This window comes from Haemorhous mexicanus, chromosome 3 (assembly GCF_027477595.1).
Source record: "Haemorhous mexicanus isolate bHaeMex1 chromosome 3, bHaeMex1.pri, whole genome shotgun sequence".
NCBI lineage: Eukaryota > Metazoa > Chordata > Aves > Passeriformes > Fringillidae > Haemorhous > Haemorhous mexicanus.
Genome location: NC_082343.1, coordinates 88,345,078 through 88,372,013, shown reverse-complemented (window position 1 = coordinate 88,372,013; position 26,936 = coordinate 88,345,078). Strand labels below are relative to the sequence as shown.

Sequence of the window (26,936 nt, the reverse complement as noted above, 5' to 3'; positions counted from 1 at the left end):
CTTAGCCTTCTGATGAAATCCCTTCTTCTGTTCTTTTAGTATAGTTTTAATATATTATCTATCATAAAATAATAAACCTAGCTTTCTGATACATGGAGTCAACTTTCTCATCTCTTCCCTCATCCTGGGACCCTTGTGGACAATACCACAAGAAGCCATATGCCATAGAGAAGTAGGATCATCAGTTTTTGTTAAAAGAACTATGTATGAAATGAAGTTGCAAAACTGAGAAGTGAAAATTGATGCTTTGCATTGTAACATTCTTTTTCCACTTAAAGAGCTTCCCACAGGCATGCCAGTCAACATGTTAGCTGCACAGGTAGTTTCTCTTTATGCATAAAAATGATCTCTTTGTTGGTGGGCTATGCTTATTTTTAACAAATCAATTGTCTTGGGAGTTTGATGCTTAAAAATCCCATTGATTTCAAGGCTTAAGAATTTAGCAGCCCAATAAGACTGTTCTGTAGAGTAAATAGATGATCTTTTGCAGATTTTTTTTTCTGTTGTTCAAAGTTTTCTGTTCTCTTAGAGTTGTAGTAAGAATATAGCAGTCATTTTGCAATCCCAGCTGGAGCAAGAACTGCTGTGGCTACTATTTAAATATGTACTGTTGGACTTAGTAGTGCAATTTATTTTATGTGCTCTTAATTTATGTTCTGAATTTTATAGTTCATGTCAGACCTCTTTAGTAGTTGTGATGGTTCTTTGTTCTTTGCATTGTTGGCAGCCGTAGACCTTAAAGCATTTTACAAAGGAACGGTAAGTGCCATTGTCCCATTTTATTGAGGAGCAAACTTCAGGACTGCAAGTGATCCACTGAATATCCCACAGTCTGCAGAAGAGCCAAGACTTCCTAAAAAGCTTACAACTGTAACTGTGAGATTAAAAGATACTTGTAACTGTTTGACAGTAACATAGTGTGCGTGTATGTGTGCAAGCACTTGTGTGTAATCTTTACATGGGGGCATTGTTTTAAGGAGAGAACCTGTGGGACATTAAATTTCCGTACTTTAAAACGCATCTATATATCACTTACATATTAAACATGTTTAATAATGTTTACAATATAAACCAGGACAGCGTTAGCTTTCTTGAAATTGGGATCTGTGTCTGAAAGCAATATAATGTTTGATGCCCAAATATGCTAAAGTAGGACTCAGCTCTGTGCTGCTGGGGTATAATGCGGGCCGGCTTCATGTCTTAATTTCTTGTGTCCTCCCAGTAAGAATGTTTCTGTTTGGGGATTTTAATTAATTACTCTTTAGAGGTTACTTGCTTTAATGGTAAACACCACAGATCACTCCCTGCAGTGTTCAGTTAGCTAAATGAGCAAGTAGCAGAACCTGATAAGTTGATGTTTTTTAGTCATATTATAGAAGGAATGTTGACCACAAGCTGAGTCAGGATCTGACTGTAAGAAGATTCCTAAAGTCCTTTAAGCTGGGAACTCAGCTGAACTATGAAGAAATGCATAGGATATGTGAGCAGGTCATTAATCAAATTAAAACAGATTCATTCATCACTGGGTTGCCTTGAAATGTGTATGTTTGTACTCACATCCTTTTGACTGTTCTTTTAGCTCATGTTTTGTACTTTAGAACATAGCATGGTGACGTTTGTTATCCTACTTCATGGCACAGTGCTGGACTCTCTGTAACAAGATGTTTTCATTACAATTGCTAGGGTTTTTTACCAAAATAAGAATTATCACTGTCAAAATGATCCTTAAAAAATACCTGAAAATACTGTGGTTAACTGCCTTGCTGAATAGGAAGGTGCTATGATAAGAGATCACTTAAGTGTGTACAAGATGTTCTTCTACCCTTTGTAATTCTGAAGAAAAGCAAACCAGAATTTCACCACGATTCTAGGTTGGCTTTATTTATCATTGTGTTGTTAGGATGAATGGAACAGAACATAATATAAAGTCACAAATTGAGAGTTGTAATAAAAGCCTAAGACATTTTTATATAAATCATATCCTAGTAGCAAATATTTCAAATTTTCAGGCACCATTGTTCTGGAACAGGAGTTAATAGGCAAGTTAATTTTGGTTTCCAAAGTGTTTTGTTTTCCTCACTGTTGAAACAAATAATGCCACATTGCAAAGTATTGGAATGTTCTTCAAACATGATGTATTAAGTATCCTCATGATGATGAGGTCCAGTCCTATGTATGCTTCCTGGGGAATAGCCCATGGAGATCTACTCATGATGAACTTGGATTTGGTGAAAATTCTGCATGTTTTTTGTGAATATGTAAGACAAAAAACTTCTTCTGGATGTAGGGGAAAAGAAAATATTTAACAACATTGTGTACTTCAGATTTGTTCTAAATAACCCATGCTTTTATATTTAGTTTGATATAGTCAGTGATCCTGTGTAGCCCAAAGTTCCTCTGAGGATGACAGAAAAATGTATAGAAAAGTGAAGGCCTTTGAAAAAGTTTTGGTCTTCATTGGGCATCTTCCTCTTTCCCAATGTGGCATTACACATAGTGCAGTCTTTGGAGAAAGACCATTACTGGGTAAGAGTTAGAAAAATTGATTTTACTTCAACATTTCAATGGAAAAAAACATAATTTTTTTTAATAATTTTTCTGACTATTTATTGGAAGATCTTGACTTGAGAGAGATGCTTTCAATTTTCCACTAGAATATGTTCTTGTTAAAAATTAAATACATATATTAGAAGCTGGGGAAGACAGGAGATATCACGAATAAAAATATTATTTTGAAGAGAGTATGCAATCAGGCAAATTGTATGAAAGGATTATTAAGTAAAAAAAAATTTAGCTTCAGTTACGTTGGCTTCTGTTACCACTGAATTGCAGATTAAAATTCATTTCAAAAGCAAGTGTAGATTGTGTTCATTACATATCTTTGGTGCTATGTCACATAGCCTTAAGATGGTATGTTTAATAACATATAATTATGGTGATATAAAGACTGGAAAATAGTTATTAAAATATCTCTGTATGATATTTAAGTTTATTCGAACTCACTTGTACATTGTTCTTATTTTGGCAGTAGCTATTTCTTTTAATATATCAAGGAGCTTCACAAAATTTGTAGGTTTTGATAGTCGCATGCTCTTGATGTCATCTTTCATTGTTATTTTATTAGAAGTTAGCTACCAATTAGATAATTGTGTTATGTCCAATCAGACCTTACTTAGGAAGGTAGTAATACCAGCTTTATATAAACAAGCCAGGCTGTATGCACTTTTTATTTGTTGTTTTATCTCAAATCTTCTGTCACATTAGATTCTGTTGTACCCATGGAGTTTTAAAGTCTGACCTATTATAGAGGGTATAACAACAAAACAGCATGTTTCCTTAAATAGTATTTCCTAATAATAAAGCAAGACTGTGTTCTGATCTTAGATTTTACCTTATGTGATTTTGATTTATTGTGTACATAGGATTTATTTTTTTCTGTGAATATATTATGTTTAATCCTTATTTTGACAGCATCTTACCTGTGTGGAATTTATGTGTCTTACTTTTCCCTGCTATTTATTTGGCCATTGCTATTTTTATACCAACCTGTACTTAATAGCAGCCACCCTCTCACACTTAAAACACACCCAAAAAGAACTACTCTCATTAATGACCATAATAATCCTAGGCAGCAAATAGAGGTTTATCTCTCAGCTCCAAGAAAAAATACTATCTGAAATAATTTGTGTAATAGAGATAATAAGAGATTAGTGCATCTGTTCCAAAGAGCCTGACCTTCAAACCATTAGCTCTGCAAGATTCAAGCCCCATGGTGTAATCCTGCTATGAAAGGCAAGTTTGTTTTATTTTGTATTTTATGATCTTCATCCATGAGCTAATATATATGGAAATCCCTGGAAAGATGTAGTACTACTTGGCTTGAGTAATAGAGTCTAAAGTTACTGTAAAAGGCAGGTTTCTGTTTAACCAATAGAAAGCCTAGAACCATGAAAATAAGGTTTGTTAATTATATTTTGATTTTGTGCTGTGTACTCTGGGGAGCCATCTTTTTCTCTGCTATCTGAAAGTAAATTCAGAATTCGAAATCTGTGGTTCATACTGGCTGATTGATTATTGCAGATTTTCATGTTTGTTGTTATGATGTGGATTTGAAAATTTCCCTTTGTATAGAGCTGTGCAATTTTCTGCTGTCCTTTTTCATTTTCTTTGGTGCCGATGCTGATGTGCAAGTTTTATTTTCCAGTTTATCATTAAATGGTTGTTATTTCTTCAGCTGTGATGGGTTTGTTTGTGCCCTCAATATCAATACGGCAGGAAAATTTAATGCTCAATCATAGCATCTGCTTTTGAGTAATACAGAGGGAAGAAAATGGCCTGTTAAATAGTTCAGAAGTAGTGAAATTAGTTCAGAAGTAGTGAAATTAGCTTTGTATTGTATTTTTGTTATTAGCATACATGGAACAACATTTCTGGATATTGTATTAGTTCAAGACAAGTGAAACCTTTGATCCCTAAACTTACTGGTATTCATGCACAGTTGTGTTAAAATATGTCTTTCATATAATGTTCTGTTTTAGTTGGCACAGCAGTTTGGAAGTGCTTTCACTTCAGAAATATCTAGACGTTTGGGAGGGAATCAGGTTTTTTTCTGTAGAGATAGGCTGTATTAGCACCACTTTTTTTTTTCCCCATCTCATTCTGCCTTGTGTTTGAAAGGGCTTTAAAATTTTGTAAATGCTCACTCTCTGCTTCTATTTATTGGCTATAATTTAGATACCCTCGAATATTTTATTATATATATGTCTAATTCTCCCTTGTGCTTATATTTCTCTTAGCTTTTTATCATGTTTGTAACAGATTATTTATAGGATAAATCTATTATAAAACAATAAAAAATCTTGCTTTGTAGTAAAAAATTTAGTGGCATTTACCAGGGAAATACCAGAACAACTCTTTCTGTATTCATGTGCTTTTTGCCTCATGTCTGTTGACTGTTGTCTCATCTGCTTCTCCTTTGAGAAAGGCAAGTGCTTCCTTGCTAAGCAAGGTTTGTAACCAAGAGAGGAGAGCTGGAGAAATGAGAAATGAACAGCCATAGGGACTGCAAAAATAACCTGTAATTGTCTTTGATGGCAAAATGCAAGGTGTTACAGAAAATCCTGCTGTCTCACAGTGCTCCCTACCTTGCCCAGATATCAAAGCAATACTGATGACAGGTTTTTTTGTGCTGGTGTCTGTCTGTGGCACAGCTGAACTTTTAGATCTTGTCAGTAGTGTTTTCCTCAGAGTGTATTTGATAATGAACATAAACCAGCAATTTTGGATGCAAACCTTAGGATTTCATAGCAGAGTTATGCTGGAGCATTCATTTGGGAGGTTTGGCTGAACGATGTGTCTCTGAAGCAGGTCTTTGTGTGCAGTTGTCCACTTCCAATAATATAAACACAAAGGGAACAATTATATCTTAGAGTTATGCAGTGTTTATCTAGCACAGATCCGCTGCCCAAGGCGTAGATGTTTTTACCCACAGATGGCTGTAACTAATGCAAACCAGACTGAGCGTAATGCCACAAAAAGCTCTTTGGAAATGGAAATATTAAGTGACTGTCTCGCTCACTACTTACCTGTCTCAACTACTACAGTGAATAAAAAGCTGTTTCAACAGATAAATTTTTGCACCAGGACCACTATTAACTGGATTTGAACTCTAGCTGATCAAAAGAAAGCATCTCCTGAGTTTTCAGCCTCCCAGAAAGGGAGTTATTCCCTGGGCTGATCTCAGAGGTGAGAGGTATTGTCTGCACGTCATCACAACCTAGCTGACTTGGAACTTCAGGTAGTTACATTTTAAAAGAAATTCAAAAGCAAAGCATGAGCACAGGTACTTTGGCTGAAAAAGAGCATGGTTATATAGCTGAAACTTCAGTGGGATCACTGATGGTGGTACTAGGGACAGCAGTGCAAACAAGGTTGCAAAAGCAACATGCAAAATTTTGTCTAAATTTGTAGAAAGTTTAAATAAAAATTTATTTGAGGTGTGGTACTTTGGAGGTTACCAAGAAAAATTTACTTTGTAGAGAGTTTAATATTTCAGGATTCAGTGGTAGAAGAACAAGCCAAGTTTTTGATCAGCCTTTGTGTTACACATCCAGAAGAGTAAGTCAAACAGTTTTAATCCTGGAAAAGGGGTTTGGCCCTACAAATAAGAAATAATTTGGAATGATTTTTCCTGGGATTTGGAGAAGAAGCATAAAGGAGGAAAGGCTGTGACCCAAGGAGCTTTCTGAGAGGCTGTAGAGCCATGGAGCTTTCCCTCTGTGTGTTTTTTATTTCAACTTTAAACCTCTGTCAGGTTTCCATAAGCAAGAACCTGTGTGGGAGGGAACTTCTGTACAATTGACACAAGAGCTTTGTGTAAAACTGCTCAAGGTGGCAGGCAGGTCCTGGAGCCTTTGCCAGGTGCAGGCTGAAGACAGGTCTTGGAAAACTGACATGCACACGTTAGCAGTTCCCAACATCAGCATTTAATTCCTACCATGGTAATGTATTGAGATAAATCTTTCCATTTAATCATGTTTTAGTTTTGTTTTTTTTTTTAAATTTAACACACATCATGAATTACATACCATACAGCTATGTATTTTTCAAAAAGGCAATATCACCTTCTAAGCATTGTTTCTAAAATTATTAAAAAGATAACTTCAACTATTGCACTAAATAGGAAATCTGTGCCTAAGCAATGAAATCTGTGCCTAAGCAATGGAAATACATGGACATTTCTGCATAGGAGGGACGTGAGATATACTGCATCACTAATGGAGAGGAGTTTTGAATTTGTCACCTCTACAGTATTTGGAATCTTAAATCCTGTTACGTGTTTACTACCTGAAATGAACAGTTTAATTCGTGGCATTTTTCTCCTTAATTATTTTATTATACCTGAAATAACCAGAACTTTACCATAACTTGAAGATCTACAGAACAGTACTGTGCACATTTTAATTTTTTTTTCTTCATTATAATTCTGTTTGAAATAATTCTCTTCTTTTGCCTTGACAAATGCCGAGTAATTTCCTTTTTCCTTTCTGGCTCTAATCATCCTGAGAAGGCACATTGTTCCCTACAATTTCAAATGCCAATTGATAAAGGTGTGTTAAGTTAATTGATTCTTAACCAATTGCAAAATGAAAGTATAATACGTTTTCAGAATAGAGTATCAGAGAAATGGAAAAATTTGACATAGAAACAAATATTGCAAAGTCTATTTCCTCAAAAGGAAGTTTAAAGATGAAAGGAGCAATTAAAAAATGAAGTTCTGTTCTCAGAATGCACGTGGGTATTTCAGAGGTGGTGAAACTGTTTTAACTCTGCTGTGCTGAAGTCCCTCTAAGACAGTAACATCATTTAGACTTTTCTGCTGCATAACTGTAACTTAGTATTTAATGCTAATTTGTTTTTGATGTTTTCTCAGGTTTGCAGTGTTTCAGGTGGTTTTGTACCAAATTCATGCAAAATGAGTCAAAATCACCAAGACAGAGAAATGTGATTTTGAATTTATCTGACCCCTCATCAAATTTTGACTAGCAGCATTAAAAAAATGCATGACCATTGACCAAGGTTGCTAAGAATATTTTGTGCTCTTCTCTGCTTGCACATAACTGGAAAATGCCCTGCTGACTGAATTTTTTAACCTTTCAGCAATATATTACGAAGTGCTAGCTGGCAGGTAGTTCAGTACTTTTTTCACTGCAAGGCCCTGTAATGTAATCACAGTTGTAAAAGGAACTTGTGAGTGAAGCAACTTGATCATTCCTCGCAGTGCTGCAGTGCCAAGTGGTTACAGGATAAGGAGGGAGAGGCAACGCCAGGACCCCAAGCATTTATTCTACCCAGAAACCGCGCAAGTTATTTAAACAAAGGTGAAGCTGCTTTAGGTGCTGGCTGCTTGCTAAGGATTATATCATAGCCAATGCTTCATTTTGCTTAAACCAAAGGTAAGCTTGTATTTTCTGTGTTTTACCGTGGAGAGCCTGTTCATGAGTCTTGCTTTAGCAATGTGTGGTAGTCTGGAGTTACAACTTTGCAGTGCTACAGTCACTAAAGAAAAACTGGAGTCGGTGTGGTACGATGTTGATCTGATACATTAGAAATGATCTCTTAAAGGCAGGTTATTAACATTTTTAAAGGGAAATGTGATATTATCCACCTGGGAGTTGCTGGTAGTGGTAAAATAAAACTTAGAGGGCTTGAAAGTTGCAGTCGGAGCGAGTCAAACTACTGAAAAGGTAAAGCATTTTCAGATCTTTTCACTGGTTGGTAATTGAGATGAAAAGGAAGGGACTGTCTCCAAAGCTGTAATGTCTCCTGATTAGTATGCTGTGAAATTGTATTAGGCTTGAGCTGTTATTCAGAAACTTTTTAACTGTACAAAAAGGCATGTAACATTTTTTTACTGGAAGTTACTTTAGCACCAGTGGTTTTGACAGTGTTTCAATTTACAGATTTTTGGAGGTTATTAAAATAATTAGACTTTGGGCTGCCATCATGTACAGCACATGGTTCTCAAGAAATATTTTGTAGATGCATAGTAACAGTGAATTTCTTTATTAATGATGCCTTCTGAATGGTCATACTGGTGGTATCATCTCGTAAAATATTGTATTTTTTTAATCACAATGTCATGTTATGTTTTAATAATAAATACTGAACTCTTCATAATTGTGAAGACTTACTTAAAAGGTCTCAAATTTACTAAAACTGTAATGGCTGCCTAAAACCACAAAAGACATCAAGGTCCTTAAATATGTATAAGTTCCTAATGAAAGGAAATGTTGGTTTAATTTATCTGAAAAATCTTCTTTTTTTTTTTCTGCATTGCATTTTATTTTCCCCTGCTGTATTAACTGCAAGCTGTGCCCCAGCACCCTTGCCTTGGACAAATGTTATCTCTATACCATATGTCAGTTCTCTGAGAGGGCTTGGCTGGTTAAAATAATATTGTAATATAGGGCTCTGTTTTAAATTAAAAATGTTATTTTTGAAGTGCTAACAGCTCTTTTGAGCTTCTTATTTTGCTCTGTCTTGCATTCTCCTCCCATCTAATAAAAAAAAAACGCGCGTATATGAGAAAGTGAGTACTTGATATTTTATAAACTGTTTATATAGTAAATAGTTTGTTGGAAACATGGGTTTGTTGTTTTATGAATTGAATTTCATTTAAATAGGCTTTAGGAGTTGAAGAACGTGGCATGTGTACCTATTATCAGCTTCACTGACATATTCTGGTTTTATATAGCTCTTTGCATATGTGTGAAGAAGATATTGAAGATGCTTTCATTTCTGTATGTTTATAAAGTATGCTTAGCACAATCCCAGAAGTAGAAACTCATTGCTATAGATCATCTTTGATTGCCTCATTTTGGCTGACAGACAGTGGCTCATTTCTCTTCATTGCAAGTATGTGGACAAAGCAATTAATCTTCATAAATTTCAGAAGCCATAACTGATCTTTTTCTGACCAGACATCCTTGCTTTGCCTTAAGATGCATATGTCCTGGTTAAACACAGGTTTTCTTCCCTGACATGAAAAAAATCATAAGTATCAGAATAAACATATAAAACACATGCTTGTTTCTACTTTTCTTTTTTATTTTTTCCAGTAAATATGTCTAAGATATCTAAAGGAGATACGATTTGTAAAAGCAGTAGCTTAGAGACCACTGTCAGGTAGTAAAAAATGGCCTGATTTTCCACTTCTTGTTTGCTTTTGTTTTGATGCTTTGCACTATTCCTTGTTCTCAAAGTGCTACTTCTGTTTCACGCAAGCCACTAGGAGCTGTTGGATAAGTTACTTTGAAATCTAAAACTGTTAAGAGTCTGACTCCGCAAGTTTGATTTTCAGTGAAAAATATGGTCCAAAGGTGAGATTCTGCTCTACACTGTCCAAAATGCTATCAAAGCATCGATACAACCATTGACATCAATTCAGTGAAGTCTCCATTTCTTAGGATGCGTGCTTTGCTCCTTTGGTGATTGTTCCTTTGCTCTACATATGTCAAAAAAATATTTTGTGTATATTAAGAGACTAATTGCATTATCTTTTATGTATTATCTGAAAATATTGGGAGTGAAAGGCATTTGCCAGATGAGTTTGTGACTTTATAAATACAGTTTTGAGATACAGTTTATTCCAAACTTCTGATAAAATTTCTTATCAATGAATTATTCCAGCTGAAAAGGTAAATATTATTTTAAGAAAGTTTTGTAATTTATATTAGTATAGGTTGTTTTGTAGATTTGTTTTAATAAATAGAAATGGTAAGAAGTATATGATGGTTTATATTTGGATTTTAAAACTCAGGATCTAACAGAATATCAACAGCAATCTCCTTTCTTTGAATATTTTGTGTGCTATTTGGAAGAAACACTTAAAAGACAATTACTGCAACATTTTTCATCTTTTTACAAAGAGCATTATATTCTGGAGAGTACTGCACAATACACAGAATTGAAAGTAAAGGGGAATCTTGCATGATATAAAGTCTAGAAAATTGTATTGTTGAAATTTGTATTTAAATGTCAATTTTTTTACTATTTATCTTCTGTCCATAGTCACTATCACTTTCAGTCTTAGTGATCAAAGTACTGCTGAGTTCATCTGAGAGATATACACATTTAAAAAATCAAATGGTTTTTGAACTATTTAGTCTTTTTCTTCTGTCTGTTTTAGGACCATAAGCCAAGGGACACTTTTTCAACATTGTTGTTTAAAAGCACTGCATGCAAAGTGAGGGGGATGCTGTAGAAATTGTAACCCAGCAGGTCTCCAGCTAAATTTGAAGTTTTAAAGTCGCTAACACATCAGAAAGGTCCAGAAGGAAATATGCTCCTCGGCTTTTCTTTTTATAGATCTTTGAGGTTGACCCTTGCTATTCCAGCTGACATAATCTTGTTGGTGTCTCACACAGTCAGTGTACAAACCAACCATATGGTCACAGTCCTGCCAAGTTTCTCTCAGAGCTGGCTTGGAGCTGTAGTCCTTTTAGGCTTTTTTTGGATGCAAGAGTGTACTTGATGCTGCAAACAAATTGCCCTTGAGCCCTGCAATGACACTTATGATCCCTTTCATTAGTAGATTTAGCAGTGGTGCATGGTTTGTCCTCTGGTGTGTTCTTTTGAACCAGTCATGAATTTTCACATACTTGGGTGCTCCGTGTGTGTAAATTTGCTTCTTTTTTGGGTGCTAACCAACTAGTTGCCCTCAGGTACGATTCTGGGAAATGCTCACTTAAGGCACCTCTCCCCATAGGCAGCACATAGAGAGGGTCATGTCAGGATTGCCTTCTGCCCTGCAGTAGTGTCTAATACTGTCCTATTGACTAAGCTGCCAAGCTCATGTCCTTGCACATTCTTGTATGTCCCCTAACCTTGACCCATGGCATGTAATATGTACCTTGGCACCTTGGATGAAAGCTTTGCTCCAGCAGCCCCTCTTGTCATTTCAGACTTCCTGAACTGAAACAAAAGCAAAATGTAGTAACTGCCTTCAGGTGCCATATGGAGCACAGAGGAAAAGCCAGGCCAGTGGTGATGCCCTGTGCAGCCATGCCTTTGCTGAGTGGGGCAGGGCTGGGAGGGGGGAATGTCTGGCATTGTCCTCTCTGAATTGGATTTACATTTAGAATGTAAAGCTAGCTTTGAGGTATCTGTAGTAGGCCACCTTAAATCTCTAGATAATATCATTGACCGTCTCACTATAATTCTGTTAATAGCTATTGGCTCCTAGACTTCAGAGTGATTACGACGTACAGAAATTTGGAACACATCAGATGCTTTGATATTTTGTGCAGATAAAAGGTAGACCACAGGGTCTTTTTCCTGTGATTGGTTACTCAGGACTTGGTCTTTGTTAACTTACTTTTGTTGGGGAAAAGCAAAATCAGGGGCCAGTTTCTTATCAGAGCAAACAGGAATCACTATAGACTATATTCATAATAAGTAGATGGAAATAGCACATTGCACACGCTCATCAGCAGGTTACAGCAGGACTGCAAAATGCAAAATGCTTACAAGCTGTGTATATTTTCTAGCTGCAGGTGGCTGCTTTATGATGCTTTGGGATCAATTATTAAATCTGCAAAAATATTAATCACAATTGCTTTTTAGTAGTTTTTCTACAGCTTGTACCTGTTAAGCCAGGTGTTTACATGTAATTTATGCACATCAGTCTGCATTCCTGCATGAAGAAATCCTTACACAATTGACACAGCCGAGAAGCACACGGACCATTTGGAGTAAATTTTACATTGAAATTATATTCAGTATAGAGACATCCTCAGTCTGCACAATGAATATAGTGTAATTTTCACAGTGCATGCAAATAACTGTAATGTATTATAAAATTTAATTGTACATATCAAACTAATAAAGATTTGGAGCAAGCATTCTCCAATAAACACCCTGACAAGAGCAGAAAATCTCAGTATGTAATAGCATAGATATTGAACTCGAATATTTTATGAACCTGTATTATTCATGTAAAGACAGCATTGCAAAGAAATACGCAGAGCTGTTAGATTAAAAGTAATACAAGATGAAAGTGGAAGTTTTCTAAAAGAAGTATTATCAATAGCAGGGAAAACACTGGTATTTGTTTGGATCCCTTATTTCATTGTGCAGTCAGGGCAGGACTGCAATTGTACCCCAGAGTGAGTTCACTTTAGCAAGGCACTTTTAGAAACAGAAGCAGTTCCCAACTCATCTGCATGCTAAGCACCTCCCTTCCTCCCTCGACTAGATTTTGCTGAGAAGTTTGGAGGAGCAGACTAACAAGATAAGCCATGTCTTGACTTTTTGTGTTAAAATTGGGAAAATAATGTCTTATATCGTGTAAAATATGATAAGATGCATAAATGACCAAGGTTAAAACTTCCAAAAACTGTGCAACAATTATTTTGATTCCTATAAATGGGCAAAAGCAATTTTCTCTATGCCATAAAGCTCTTCTTGTGTTTCATCATTCTGTTGGGTTACTAATATTTCTGATTGTACTTCAGAATATTAAGACTGAGGTTATAAAAGTAAATAAATTGGAGGGCTCTATTTTTCCTGGGAAATATTGTATGTATTAATAGCAATTATAAGGGGATGCAAAAAGGATGCTTTTGATTCTTCAACCTGAAAAGTAAAAATGCTGATGAGAAAAGAGAAAGAAGTAGAATCTGGGACTGTAAGACAGAGAGCAGTGACCTGAAAAGTACTTGGAAAAAGACTATCTGGTACTTGCAGTTCAGCAAGACAAGGTTTTGGCCATGCATGAGGATTCCTACTTCAGGGTCTGTGCTTTTCAAATCTGTGGAGCAAAGAAGTGTGTTTAAACAGCAGTACCAATGTTATCCATGGCAATGTAACATTACTCTTTGAAAAAAAAAAAAAAAATCCATCCGCTATTTTCAATCTCTACTGTGGCTCAAAGCTAAAATATTAATTTTTGTCATTTAGTGAATGGATATTTTTACAGTGATTATTTCTATGACAATATTCCCAACAACCTGGCTCTCACTGCTAAATTTCAGCACCCACCATGTTGTCCAGGTGGTTGGGAACAACATATCTTTACCAATTTGTGCCAAGACCATGGTGGTCTGGTAGCTACCTCTAGAGTCTCCTCATTTACTTTTCCTGTGCCCTGAATACTCATAAACAGCCCTATTCAGCTGAACACATTTCAGGCTCTACTCTATCATATCTTCCAGGTCATGCTACCTGATCTGGCTGGCTCTGGAAATGCAGGCAGGGGGTAAACCGTATAATCTCAAATGCTTGTAGGAGCAGATGGAAACAGACACATTTTCAGACAGGTCCTGGCAAGAAAGAGAGAGAGTGAGATTGAGAAAACAATATGGGTGGAAAATGCATACCTACAGAAAATGTGAAAATCCTGCTTTGGAGTACAACTCAGTATGTAGTTTATACTTCCTCGGTGCTGTTTGAGTTATTTTTGAGGCTCACCCTGCCTATCAGCATTGATATGCTGAACAGATCTTTAGTTTTTAAAGAGAAAGTTCAGGACCAAATGTAGCATTTGAGTTTCTACATACTGAGTCACTGAAGCTCCAGCAAATCCCTCCCACAGCCACCTGCCCTGTGTAAGAGTGGAGCCTGGTGTGCCTGGTGTACTTTGCCTACCCTACTTTGCCTACCTCACATTTAGCAGCACTGGTTAATGTCTTTTCAGCTGACCAAGGACTGGCAATGTGGATGAGCTGTAGTGGCCCACAGGAAAACCTCAGAGCTGTTGGCTTCAGAAGGGGGGAAGGATTTGTGGAAGTAGCTGATCTCTTCCACACAGAGGCATCTGGGTGTGCCTTAGTGGCCGTAGATAAACCCTAGTCCAAAAGGCTTAAGAGGGAAACCTCAGCCCCTTTCACTGTGGGCATGTCTCCTCTAAGCCCAATGTAGTAATTCTTTCACTTTGGCCTGGTTTGCTGTTTCCCTGAGAGCTTCAGAGTGGTTACTTTGATAGCTCCATGGTATGATTTCTCCTTGCCCTCCACCAGCTCTGCAGACCCAAAGAGCAAGGGCCAGCTGATACCCACAGCATGTTTAAACACCCTGGGAATGGGCAGACTGTGTGGAGGCTACAAAAGCCTTAAGTTTTATTGAGATGAATAAGATCTGTCAAGATCTGTCTGTTTCAAACATCAACAATGTGCAAAAGGAAGGTGAAAAATTTTTTAGAGCAATTCAGTCTCCACAGCAGGTTGAGATGGAAGAAATATTTGCTTTTTCATCTGTTTCCCTGAGCAGACCATGAAAAATATGCTCACACACTTTCCAGGGGTGAATAAAGGAGCACTGAAATGAAGGGGTAAATGCAGAAGAATGTTGCAGCATGTACTTATGTGAAACTTTGTCAAATCTATTACTTTCTGAGAGAAACTTTGTTACCCATTGAACTTTGGGTATATATTTTGAACTAAATTAAACAAAACAACAGGACAATGAGTATGAAGACAACACATGTTATTGCATCACATGGAGGCTTTGGAGGAAGAAATTTTAGGATCATTGAGAACAACTATCATCATCTAGAAGACTAATTTCTGCCATGTGACTGCAGAATTCACTCTAGATCAGCCATAATGCGTAACCTGTAAAGGACTGGAAGTTCTTCTTGCTCAAGGGAAACATGAAAACTTCTGGGAGAAAATCAAATTGCATTTTAAAGGACGTGGGATAGAAGTTTTACCAAATGGATGAAAATCTTTAAACAATTTCAAAATATTTATATTACTTTCTAATCCTACAGTTGCAAGCCTAGTGTGACTGCCCAGAGAGGTTGTGGAGTCTCCTCACTGCAGATATTCAAGAACTGTTTGGATGCAATCCTGTGCAATGGGCTCTAGGAAGCAGGGAGGTTGAACCAGATGCTCCATTATGGTCCAGTCCAGCTTAACTATTCTGTGGTTTCCCAAACAAATTCCACAAGAGTTGTTTCTGTTTCAGAACTGCTAAGATCATATATCCTGTAAAGTCCACTGTTTACTTTGAAGACATTTTGTGATGAGAAGATTTTGCCAAGTCAAAATACATTATTATATTTCTGATACAAAGTATCTTAGTATTTAACATTTTTCTGTGGAATGCATAAAGGATTTCCCCCCTTTTTTAAAATTTTCTGAGAGAATTGTATCTTCTTTTGCAGTCACTCAACCTAGCAAGGTGTCTAGAGGCATATTACCAAGTATGTGGTTAATAGACAGTATCACAACCTATCTACATTCCAGCTGTGTGAAGGCTATTAACAAGACATCTAATTTGTAACAGTTTGCCCTAATGAAGATCTTGAGGTTGCAGCCTTTTAAACAGAAGTCATTTCCCGTTTGTAACTGAGGAAGAGAGATTGCTTCTTCAATCAGAATAGTCTTATTATGTTAGTAAATAGGAATGACCAAGTCAGACCACCATTCTTGGATGAAAACTGCAAGGGAAGGCTTTGCTGTAAGTTATTCTAACTGTTGCTTCTTTTTCTCTGCTTTCAGAGGCTGGCAGCAAGAAGCTAAAGAGCACAATACAGAGAAGTACAGAAACAGGAATGGCAGCAGAGATGAGAAGTCGTATGGTTCGACAGCCAAGTCGAGAATCCACTGATGGCAGCATAAATAGTTACAGCTCTGAGGGCAAGTAAGTGGCATTAAAAATATCAGTAATGTAGGAGAAGTTTCTAATGAAGTAGAAGTTTCTTTCCCATTACTTGGGATGTCCCAAACTCTAGCTGAAGGGAATAGCTCTGTGTAAAGATTCTTCCTCTTGAAACATTTGAAAAACTGAACTATTTTAGGTATATAACACAAATGTCATGGAAATTGAAATTGAGACGGAACTTCTTAAGAATTCTTATTTTCCCTCTCACCCAGTGAGGCATTTTGTTCATCAAAAGACAACTAAATTAAGACTGCATTATTCAAAACAAAACATCACAATGCTTTTTTCTTTGAGATATGTTTGGATTACTTCAGAGTTAAACTTCAGATGTTGTATGTGAATCCCTGTGATATGAAACTCTGTTCAGTAGTACTAGATACAAAGAAAGTTTAATTTGGAGTTGTTCCAAGTCTCTTATTAAGAGCTGTTAACCTAGAGCCCAGCTGCCCCATCAGCTGAAGTCAGACAGACAGCTGTGTGGAATGGGGCAGCTGTTTCCATTCACTGCTGAACATTTTGATAAACAGCAAAGGAGAACAAAGGCAGTTCTAACACAAAAATATGTAGGAATATTCCAGTATCCTCACAGTTATCAGCTATTCTACTGCATGTGTCAAAGTATAGTGGTTACTAGGGAATTCTTAGAAGATGAATCCCCAAATAAAGGGGAAAATGGGGGTGGGCAAATGCACCTTTATAGACCTGGAAAAAAATGAGAGATTTGGACTTCTTGGCTTCACCTTTTTGTATGCTTACTGTGTTACCACAATTGCTACTGCATATTGTATGAGGAACCAAGAGCTGAGGTTGCTGTGGTGGCGGTGGCAAGGATCTGTGTAATGGTGCCTCCATCATCAGATCTTGTCACCACTCTAATTTTTTTGAAACACTGGAATAGGTTGCCCAGAGAAATTGTGGATTGGCTTACCATTGGGAGTGTTCATGGCCAGGTTAGATGGGGCTTTGAGCTACCTATCTAGTGAAAGGTGTCCTTGTGCATGGCACAGGCATCAAAACTTGATATTTTTAAGGTGCTTTCTAACCCAAACCATTCTGTGGTTCTGTGATAATGCTAGGAATTTTAAGAGCCATGTAAATAAAACAGGCTCCATCATGACTAATTCAAAAACAAAGCAGATAAAAATCAGATGAAGAATGAGGGACAAGAGTAAAATATCCCAGTGTTTTCTACCCTTTCAACACTTCACCCTGCTATTCTCCTTCTCTTCTCTTAGGCTGGAGTGTCAATCTGTAGGGCACCAGTTACACACCTTGGTGACAAAGGGCCAAATAAACTGGACCCTTTAGGGAGGCGCTGGGGGAGCCTGTTTCCCTGGTTAGTAATGAAGAGGAGAGGTGGGAGCCCAGCACTAAGGCTGAGGACATTTTCAGTGGAACACCTTAATCCTCTGTTCCACCCTCATTGTGTGTAAATAGATTCGGCAGGGCTGGGGCAGCCAAGGTCTGGATATGGAGGTTGCAGCAGGCATCTGCAGGATGGAAAGGTAGAGCCATAACTTTCTGATTTTAGAATCAGGCTGTGAGTAAGGCAGTGAGGAATGCAAGCTTGAAAAGTGAACTGAGTGCTTGCACCTCAGGTACCTTTCATGTTCTTTTGCTTGACTCTTAACTGGAGTTTAATGGATTAGAATTAATACACATGTGGATGAATGTGTACTTCCAACCTTCATTATCATATGTAAAGCCAGAAGTGTGTTCTCAAGTGAATATTTTCAATGTTGTTAGTCAGCCTGTAGCAAAATATAACACATTTTTGGAAAAAAGGCTAATGAAACAAGCAAGAAACATCTCATAGCAGATGCAAGAGTGAAAGGATAGTGCCACCAGGGAGAGAAGCAGATAGTATCTTGGTGTCGAACTGGAAACCTTCAGATTCTATCCTTCCTCCATCCAAAGAAACCATATTTTAAAAAAAAAAATTACAACTAAATTTCTGTGAAAAAGCTTACCTTTTGAAAAATAGAGTTTTCTAAATAAAAAACGCAGTGCCAAGGGAATGGCATGAAGCTGAATCAGGGGGGATTAAGGTTAGGTGTTAGAAAAAGTTTTTCATGCTTGTTTCACAGCAACAAGCCTGACAGAGTTCAAGAAGAGTTTGTGCCACGGCGGTGTCGATGGCAGGCGTGCCGCGACCTTCCTGAGGAAGTGCCTTTATAATGACATCCCAGGGGCAGAGGCAAAGTAGAGTGATCTCAGCTCTTAGCCGGGTGGCAGTGGCAGCGACGCAGAGAAAAGAGACTCGAGCATTGTGGCAGGTTCCACAGAGTAGAGGCCTTTATTAGGGCAGGGTCCTCTGTGAAGGAAGGCAGGGACAGCAGCTCATGTCTCACAGGGGAAAACAGGGGTTTATATAGGGAGCTGGAAGGGCAGGGAGAAACAAGTAGTGAATGGGATACATGTAACTTGGAAGAGTGGCAAGGGGAAAACCAATGGGGTACACACATTAACACAGAACTGCAAAGAATCATGGGCAGGAGGGTTTCCTCACCATGACCCATGTGCCTCCTTCAAGGGTTGGCTCTCCAGGGGAGAGCAACCACTCCCTTGCTGGTCAATTCCTTGGCCTCCACATGTTTGGACAATGCTCTCAAGCACTTGGTGAGATTTTTGGGGCTGTACTGTGCAGGGCCAGGAGTCAGATTTGATGATCCTTGTGAGTTCCTTCCATCTCAGGCTATTCTATGATTCTGTGATAGTTTTCTGACCAGCTTCAGTCACCGACAGTCAAGTTTAATGCAGGCATAGAAAGAACAGTTAGTCTTCAAGAGAGGAATAGATTTTTTCTATGCAACTACTGGGTTTGCAAGGAACTGTGAATTGAATGGGTGAAGCACACAAGCCTGATGTGCAGAAACCAAAGCTTTTAATACTAAGTGCTTTTGGTTTTATTAGGAAGTTTGTTATTATTTTTTCAGTCTAATGGGGAATTTCATTTGAGGAAGAAGTGGTGGATGGCCTGCAGGAGAATACGTTGTCTAGACTTGGTTTAGAGTCTGTTCTTTTATTTCTCATAATTCAGAGTCTTCAGACAAAGCTGAGTCTTCCCACCATGGATCACTCTTTCTCTCTCTCTCTCTTTGTTTTTGTCTTTTGTAATTGTTTGGAGACTGTATATCTATTAAAAAAAAATAGTGGACACTAAGGAATATAAGAAAGCAGCTTGGCAAAGTACACATTTAAAGCATCATAGAATAGCTTGAGTTGGAAGGGACCTGTAAAGGTAATTTAGTCTAACCCCCTGCCCTGGGCAGGGCTATCTTCAAGATGAGGTTGCTCAAAGCCCTAAATAACCTGGCTTTGAATGTTTCCAGATACAGTGAGCTGATGTGTTACGGTTCAGTCTGTATCATGACAGAGGGGTGGGTAGCAACTGCAGATTCAGATTTGTCTGCCAGAATATTTTGGCTAGAGAGTGGCATTAGGTTTAGCTCTAGTCACCACTACTACTACTCCCTGCCAGTTTACTGCTTCAGCTGCAGCAATCGGATTAATTTAGTTTATACATCTGTTTTCCCTGTTTGTTCTAACTGATGTAGACGGGGTTTGGATCAATGTAAATCACACACTCACTAATGAAGAATAGGCTATGAAATTTCATGAAGCTTTTTATGTCTTCTCATATAAGGTCAGTCTTTGTCTATTTACCTGTCAAGCTCCTCACTGCTCCTGGAGACCTCCTTAGCAAGACCTATTTTTTGGACTACTTCGAGTTGATGTGCAGAGTTTCTCTATACTGCTTTGGGATCCTTGGGAAACAGATCATTCCTGACGCTGCAGAGTGATTTGTGGTTGTGCATCCTGAGCTGCTTGCCTTGTATCAGTAATAGTAGTACTTTTGTGGTAAATATTGTAGAATGACAGAAATTAATCCTGTTCTTATGCTTACCCAGCTTCTATTTTGTTTCAGCTTAATATTTCCTGGAGTACGGCTGGGCGCTGACAGTCAGTTCAGTGATTTCCTCGATGGACTGGGACCTGCACAGTTAGTAGGCCGGCAAACACTAGCAACCCCTGCCATGGGTAAGAATGATATGTTCTCCTCTGTTAAATGAATAATAAGACAGCTAACTAATGCACACACCGGCAGACTACAGCACCAAAAGGATTTTTACCAAGTGTCTTCCTTCATTGTCAACATGAAGGTCCTATCTGCAGTCACCGGTTTTCCTATCATGGCAGCACCCAAAGTGGGGTGACAAACTATTTGCTCCATTTGAGGTAGTGGCTAATCTTATTTACAATTTGAAGACAGGGGTTTTACTTCCAACACAAAAATATTGTGACTTCTCCAATCATAGCTCGCTACAAAATCTCAGCTGTTCAGAGTTCATATTTACTTGACACAGATTATATTGGATATGACAGAGGGTTTCTGGCCAAACTGCACTTTTCCAAGTTTAGTTCATCTAACTCCAGAAAGTGAAACTTCTGGAAACATTTGCAATGATCATCAATCAGTCACTGATAAAGCCAATGCTTGTCATGAGAGACACATAGACCTTTTCTACATCAGCTGCTATCTGTGATCTTCTATCTGGGGGGCTATCTGTGATATTCTCTATTTTCCAGACCAGCCTGTAATTTCCTTTAGCAGCATTAGCTGTAGCTTTTTTATGAACAGGGTATGAGTTGTATAAGGAATGACAGAGTGCAGAACTCTGTAATAAGTACCTTTGGACAAATTAAGGGTTGGAGTTTTTTGGGAGTTTTTTGCTTATATATGAGCAGTCCTTAGACATGCTTTAGGATGCTAATTGAGGAGTCCTTGATCCACTACTGTAATAATACTTCTCATGCTGGAAATTATAAAGGGCCAGTGCTTCAATACAACTCTTTTGGAAAACCAGCTTTAGGAAGGGCTACTGAGACACATCTGAAAAAGGAGAGAGAAACTGAAAAAAAATTGCAAAAAATAGTGTTCCCTTCCCAACTGATGAGCAGAAGGAAAACTATATTGAGAATTCTCTGAGAACCTTCTAAGGCAACACTTGCTGTATAAATCCAAATGACTGCTACTAAAGCATTCATAAACATCAAACTTATTAAATTAACATTTTCATTTTGTTTTTGAAGAAAATGTATTAGTGAGATTATTTGTCTAATAAATATATAAATGGCTTTATTGGCATGCATATAAGTGTCTACATTGCTTCTGTTTCTTTATTTTAATCTTGTTATGTGACTAAAGATTTTTCTGCAGATAGCTTGAGTAAAACGTTTATTTTGACTTTTTTTAGGACTTTATCTACTATAGGCTCAAGGTTTGGCCCACAAAAAGCACTCCACCGTGTTTTTAAACAATTTTTAGGAGATCTGCTCTGTGCTGTCCTTTTATTAGTGATGATTTGAAGATGTTTGGATTATCGCTCCCCCTTCTGGTTACCTGTTGCTTGTTTTATTTTGGATATGAGATAGAGATGTGCTCTTAAGAAGGCTTGTTGGAATTTTCCTCTGATCTATTTTTAGTGCAAAACATGGCTGTGTTTATTCACGCAAAGTTTAATTGATAAAAAAATCTTTGTTGCTGTTCTGTCATACCTCACCAACCAAGGTATAAACATTGCTTTAATATGCTGTTAGAGAAACATGTGAAAATCTCACACCCAATTAATTTCAAAATGCTGTTTCTCTAAGTCCAGACTCCAAATTCTATAGTTCAGGATCAGCTATTTGTGAATTTGTTTTTTTAGACAATCAGAGCTTACATATCAAATATATATGTACTCACATGTTTCATGGATGTAGTTAATTTATTTGCTAAAGTGTCATATAGCTGCTCATGTCATACTGTGCACTTTTTATTCTAAATGGCCTATTTTAATCTAAGTTAGATTTCTACTCAGCTGATTCCATGATATATGAAAGCATAGAGATACGTTTTGAGCATCAGCACATAGTTTACTGCTTTTTTATTTTATTGATCTAGATCAGAACAGTTCTTAGTCTCAGAGTAAGCAGTTCCCTTTTTCTGCAGGAAATGAAAACTCAGGCAATGAAACAATTTTTAATGTTTAGAAATGAAAACAGTTTTTTTTTTTAACATCTTGTGACATTATAGTCACACCAAAAATGTTTGTGTAATATTGATAAAAATTGAAAAATTGTCACCTGTGTGCTTGGTGGAGACTTTTGAGGGAAAAATACCTCTTTTTAGCTGGTATGAACTGGTTCATTCACAGTTCCCTAGAGAGGGAAGCATGCTTCCTAAGTATATATTATTTAGTCCCTGTTTAAGGATGGAGAAGCTAAAGGGATCATCAGAAGACACAACAAGCACAGTAATGCAGAAGAATAATTTAAAACTCGTCTTTCTCTTTCTCACTCTTATACCTTCTCTCCTGTGCTGTACTGCTTCTCTAAAATGTGGGCTTCTTTCTTCCTCTCAGGTGACATCCAGATTGGAATGGTGGATAAAAAAGGCCAGTTAGAAGTAGAAGTCATTAGAGCCCGTGGCCTCACACAAAAACCTGGCTCCAAATCTACCCCAGGTATGGAAAAAAACTGTACATAACAATGCTTCAAGAAGGGAGCAGCTTGTGCTAGTGTTCCTGTCAGTGTCAATAATTTACATAATGTATATTGTAATAATACTGTATCAACCACTTCTTATTGTAAAACCTGGAACAGTTCTTTTAGATAATATTTAGTGAAAATGGTACTTTGCAATCTTTTTAGGAGCTAGAGATGAAAGTGCAATTCATGTCTGTATCACTGGAGTGGCAGAGTCTTAAAGGTTCCTTTTGCTTTGAACTATCTCTGACCCCTAAGCATTTATAGAGAATCCAAAATAGCTGTCAGTGACAGCTACCTCCTGGAAAAAGAAAATGTTTTTAAAATGACTGACATGAAGTGTTATTGTTGTTAGTAAGATCTAAGATTATTACATTCAAAGTTTATAAAAATCAAATTGATTTCTTGTGGGCTGTGTCATATTTTTTATATATAATTGTATGCAGATTTTACAATTGTGAAGATAAAATGAAAATAACGTGTGTCATTTTCTTTCTACTCTGCTTCCTTTTAAGGCATTTTTCCTCCATTTCAGATGTGCACTGTAAGTCCAAACATAATATTCTTGATGTTCTGTTTGCAGCTCCATATGTTAAAGTGTATTTACTGGAAAATGGAGCATGTATAGCTAAGAAGAAGACAAGGATTGCAAGGAAGACGCTTGATCCTCTGTACCAACAGACACTGGTTTTTGAGGAAAGTCCACAGGGTAAAGTCCTTCAGGTCAGTTTCTTCTGAATCCCATTTTAGGCTGTCATTTGGGGAATCACTTGCATGTTTACTTAAATTTAATGAGTATATGTAAATCCATTCAAACTCACTAAGGATTTAATTTTATAAATACCATTACAGACATCCTTGTGGCTTGTGGTTTCAGACTTGCAAAATGTCTTACTGCATTAAACATTTCTCTTTTGTTGACTTGTTCCTGTCCTGCCATGAGGTTTTCCCATGAAAGGAAAGCAGTCATTCACTCTTGAGAGTCACATTTTCCTTATGCTAACACATATAACAGCAAGAGTGAACATACATAAGCACAGATTTAAGTATATAACCCTGTATAAGCATGGATTTGGGGACAATCATGAACCTCAATTTTATGTTCTTCCAGGTTATAGTCTGGGGAGACTATGGCCGAATGGACCACAAATGCTTCATGGGAGTTGCCCAGATCCTTCTGGAGGAACTGGATCTGTCCAGTGTGGTAATAGGCTGGTATAAATTATTTCCACCTTCATCGCTAGTGGATCCAACATTGACTCCCCTGACACGTAGGGCTTCCCAGTCATCTCTGGAAAGTTCAACTGGGCCTCCCTGCATTAGATCATAGTAGCAGGTGCTGTCTATTCAAAACATCACCCAGGATAACAATTGGAGCCAGATATTCACATGATCAAGAAACACTGTTGGAGAGAGACAATCACTTCTGTTTTTGCTTGTAGTAGTTATCCAAACATATGTCTGTCTGTTGAGAGATGGCTTAAATTGACAGAACAAAGGTGTATCACATACAGCTAATCTATTAGCAGCTACCACTGATGCTTATAATGACTTAAAAAAAAAAAAAAAAAAAGAAAGGAAAAAGAAAAAAATAGAGGGACATTTAGATTCGACCTAAGTCAAAGATGACCCAAACTGGAAGCTCTCACTGTTAACAATGTTGCTTTTTTTCACATTTTGAGAGAGCCCTCAAGCAGTGTTACCTTCCTGGTGTTTCAGAAGTTTTTCTGTACTTGTCACTTCCACTAGTTTTTTGCCACGTGATTCTGCTAGTTTTGTAGAAGTCCTCACAATGCTAACAGAGACCCTTCCTTTCTTTTTCTAAAACAACAAAAAAGGGCTGAAGCATATCTCTGTAAGCATCGTTAAAGTGTTCAACAGCCACAGTTACAATTCCAGCGAGTTCAAATAGTTCCTCAGTTCTGGTACTTACAAGTCTTTCACATGGGAACCCAGAACAAATGACCAATCTAAGTTATATTCTTAAAAATAAAAATCATCACAGTGCCACTTTTTCTTTGTAAAAAGCAGATATGTTTGCATTATATATATATATATAATAACTTTTCTGTTTATGATGTTTTGCATGGAAGAATTTTGAAGAATTCTGCAACTACTGCTGGGGACTGGTATAAAGCAGCTTTAGTCTTAATTTTGACATTGAATATGTTACTGGTAATGCAATTTTCCTCCTAGAATTGGAGAGTAAATACTTACATTTCTGTGTATAAATGTATATTTGACTTCCCAAAATGTTGACCAGGAATGAATTGAGCATATGACACTTTCAGCTGTACCCAGGCTTCTCTGATGTGTGTCGCTTCAGACGCACCTGTCTGCCCTGGATAGAGCATGGTATGAGTTGTTCAATGTTTCACTGGAGATTCCAGTTGAAATATTCTGCACTTACTAATGTTTTTACCAAATTTTAGTTTACATTTCTTTGAGATTGATGCAAGCACAAGGCTTGATTTTTTAACGCGAGATATCTTACTTTTTGGAGAAAAAAAAAAATCAAATTTCAATTTGCTTTTTATTCATTTGAGTTGTTCTTGGCCTTGAAAACCCTTGTGATATTCTGTAAATGTGCGAAGAACTGCAGATTCCTGCAGGTGCATTGATATGTTTCCCCTCCTTTTACAGGCCATTCAATTTTGTGATCACACAAATAGAGCAGCATGACTTGGAACTGTTCAAAGCTGCATGCACGTTTTGTAAAAAGAGATGAAAAAAGGTTATTTAATAATGTATGTTAGTTCCACATAGGCCAGCTTGTATGTTGCATGTACTTGTACAGTTTGCTCGTAATTACTATACTGAAGTAACCAAGAAATCTAAGCCATCCATTTTTCTTATAGACATTTTGCAGGTTTTAGCCAGGCTAGGTCTGTGGGTCTGGTGCTAAATGTCTATAGATGGACTTTATTTTTTACCCTATGGAAAACGTGATGTAGTACGGACCAAATTCCTTCTAATAACTATTTTGGTGTAGATTCCTACTGTGGGGCTGTAACACATGTAGAAACTGTGTACACACTAGGTTTTAATTCATAGACATACTGCCTGCACCAAGTGAACTATTTATTATTACTCAACACATGGGAATTATTCTGCCCATCTTTCCATAGGGCACAGATTGGTTACTGCTCGACCTGCTGAGCAGGAAGAACTCAAGCATCGGTGCACTAATACTAGATCCTGTTCTGTCTTAGTGGACAAAAACCAACTAGCTATAATTCGATAGTATCTTTCTATTTTGACCACTTGTCTTAACACTCCCCTGTGCTTTTAAATGAACTTCCAACTCATGTTATGTAAACATGTTTAATAAAATTTCCTTTTCATGTCCAGTGTAGTAGTTGTGCTCTCTGTATGTTCTGAGGTTCATCTGTGATTCTGCTTGCTGCAGGACTGTGTGATACGTGTTAAGGAACAGTAAAATAAGTAATTTCTATGGTTCTTTTGATTGCTGTAATAGTATATGTTGAAATCTGGGGCCAAAAACTGAGGCCTGGTGAAAGTCATGTTTGGTTGGCTTCCTTTTCCCTGAGAAAGCAGCCAAATTGTGCTCTCATTTGTTGAAGCAGACAAATTGAAGTTAAAAAAAAAAAAATTAGCCAAATTATTTTCTGTTGAAATCAAATCAGTTTGTTGGAGAGGAATGATTCTGTGGCTGCATGCAGTAGGGCAGTGAGGTGATACAAGTCAGGCAAAAGGGCTCCACTTGGTGTGTGCTCAGCCTTTAAGATACGAGAACAACTACTGACCTTTGGCACTTTTTAAAACCATGAACATGCCCTTCTATTGTGATGCTGCTATGAACAATGATTTATAGAAATTTACCTGAGAGCAGAATTTGGCACTAAAAATTTGCTAGAGAAGCAAAGATTATGTACTTTTATTTTTAGTTTTCCATGTCCCACAGATATCTGATCACAATTTAATAATAACATAAAGACAGTATTGCCTCACTTTGAGCACTTTTGTTTATTACTTTATTTAACTGAATACATGGTTAAGATACTGAAAAAATGACTAATTAAACATGGTAAATCTCTGAACAAAAGGCATGTTATTCTGTGTGGTGGGAGTGATCTGTTTAAATACAGAATTTTTCATTCTGTTGCAAAAAGCCCTCAACTTTATTAATCTCATTACTTTGACCACTGTGTCTAATACTAGGATATTTTTTCTTTTCTGATCTGAGAAAAAAATGAAGTCCAGCATTGCTGATCTCC

General features: G+C 37.3%; 1 protein-coding gene across 21 annotated transcripts in view; it reads left to right on the top strand.

Moving 5' to 3' along the window:
• RIMS1 (regulating synaptic membrane exocytosis 1) overlaps nt 1–26,050 on the top strand; it is a 305,427-nt gene extending 279,377 nt beyond the window's left edge. For 20 of the 21 annotated variants that reach the window (XM_059842637.1, XM_059842630.1, XM_059842618.1 and 17 more), the window contains 5 exons: nt 16,005–16,146; nt 20,096–20,208; nt 22,575–22,676; nt 23,282–23,421; nt 23,810–26,050. In XM_059842637.1, coding sequence (XP_059698620.1) covers nt 16,005–16,146; nt 20,096–20,208; nt 22,575–22,676; nt 23,282–23,421; nt 23,810–24,028 — 716 coding nt within the window. In that variant the 3' untranslated portion in view covers nt 24,029–26,050. Of the gene's footprint in view, nt 1–7,800; nt 7,956–16,004; nt 16,147–20,095; nt 20,209–22,574; nt 22,677–23,281; nt 23,422–23,809 lie in introns of those variants that run through there. The other variant, XM_059842632.1, reaches the window with a different exon arrangement.
• The last annotated feature ends 886 nt before the right edge of the window (nt 26,051–26,936 follow it).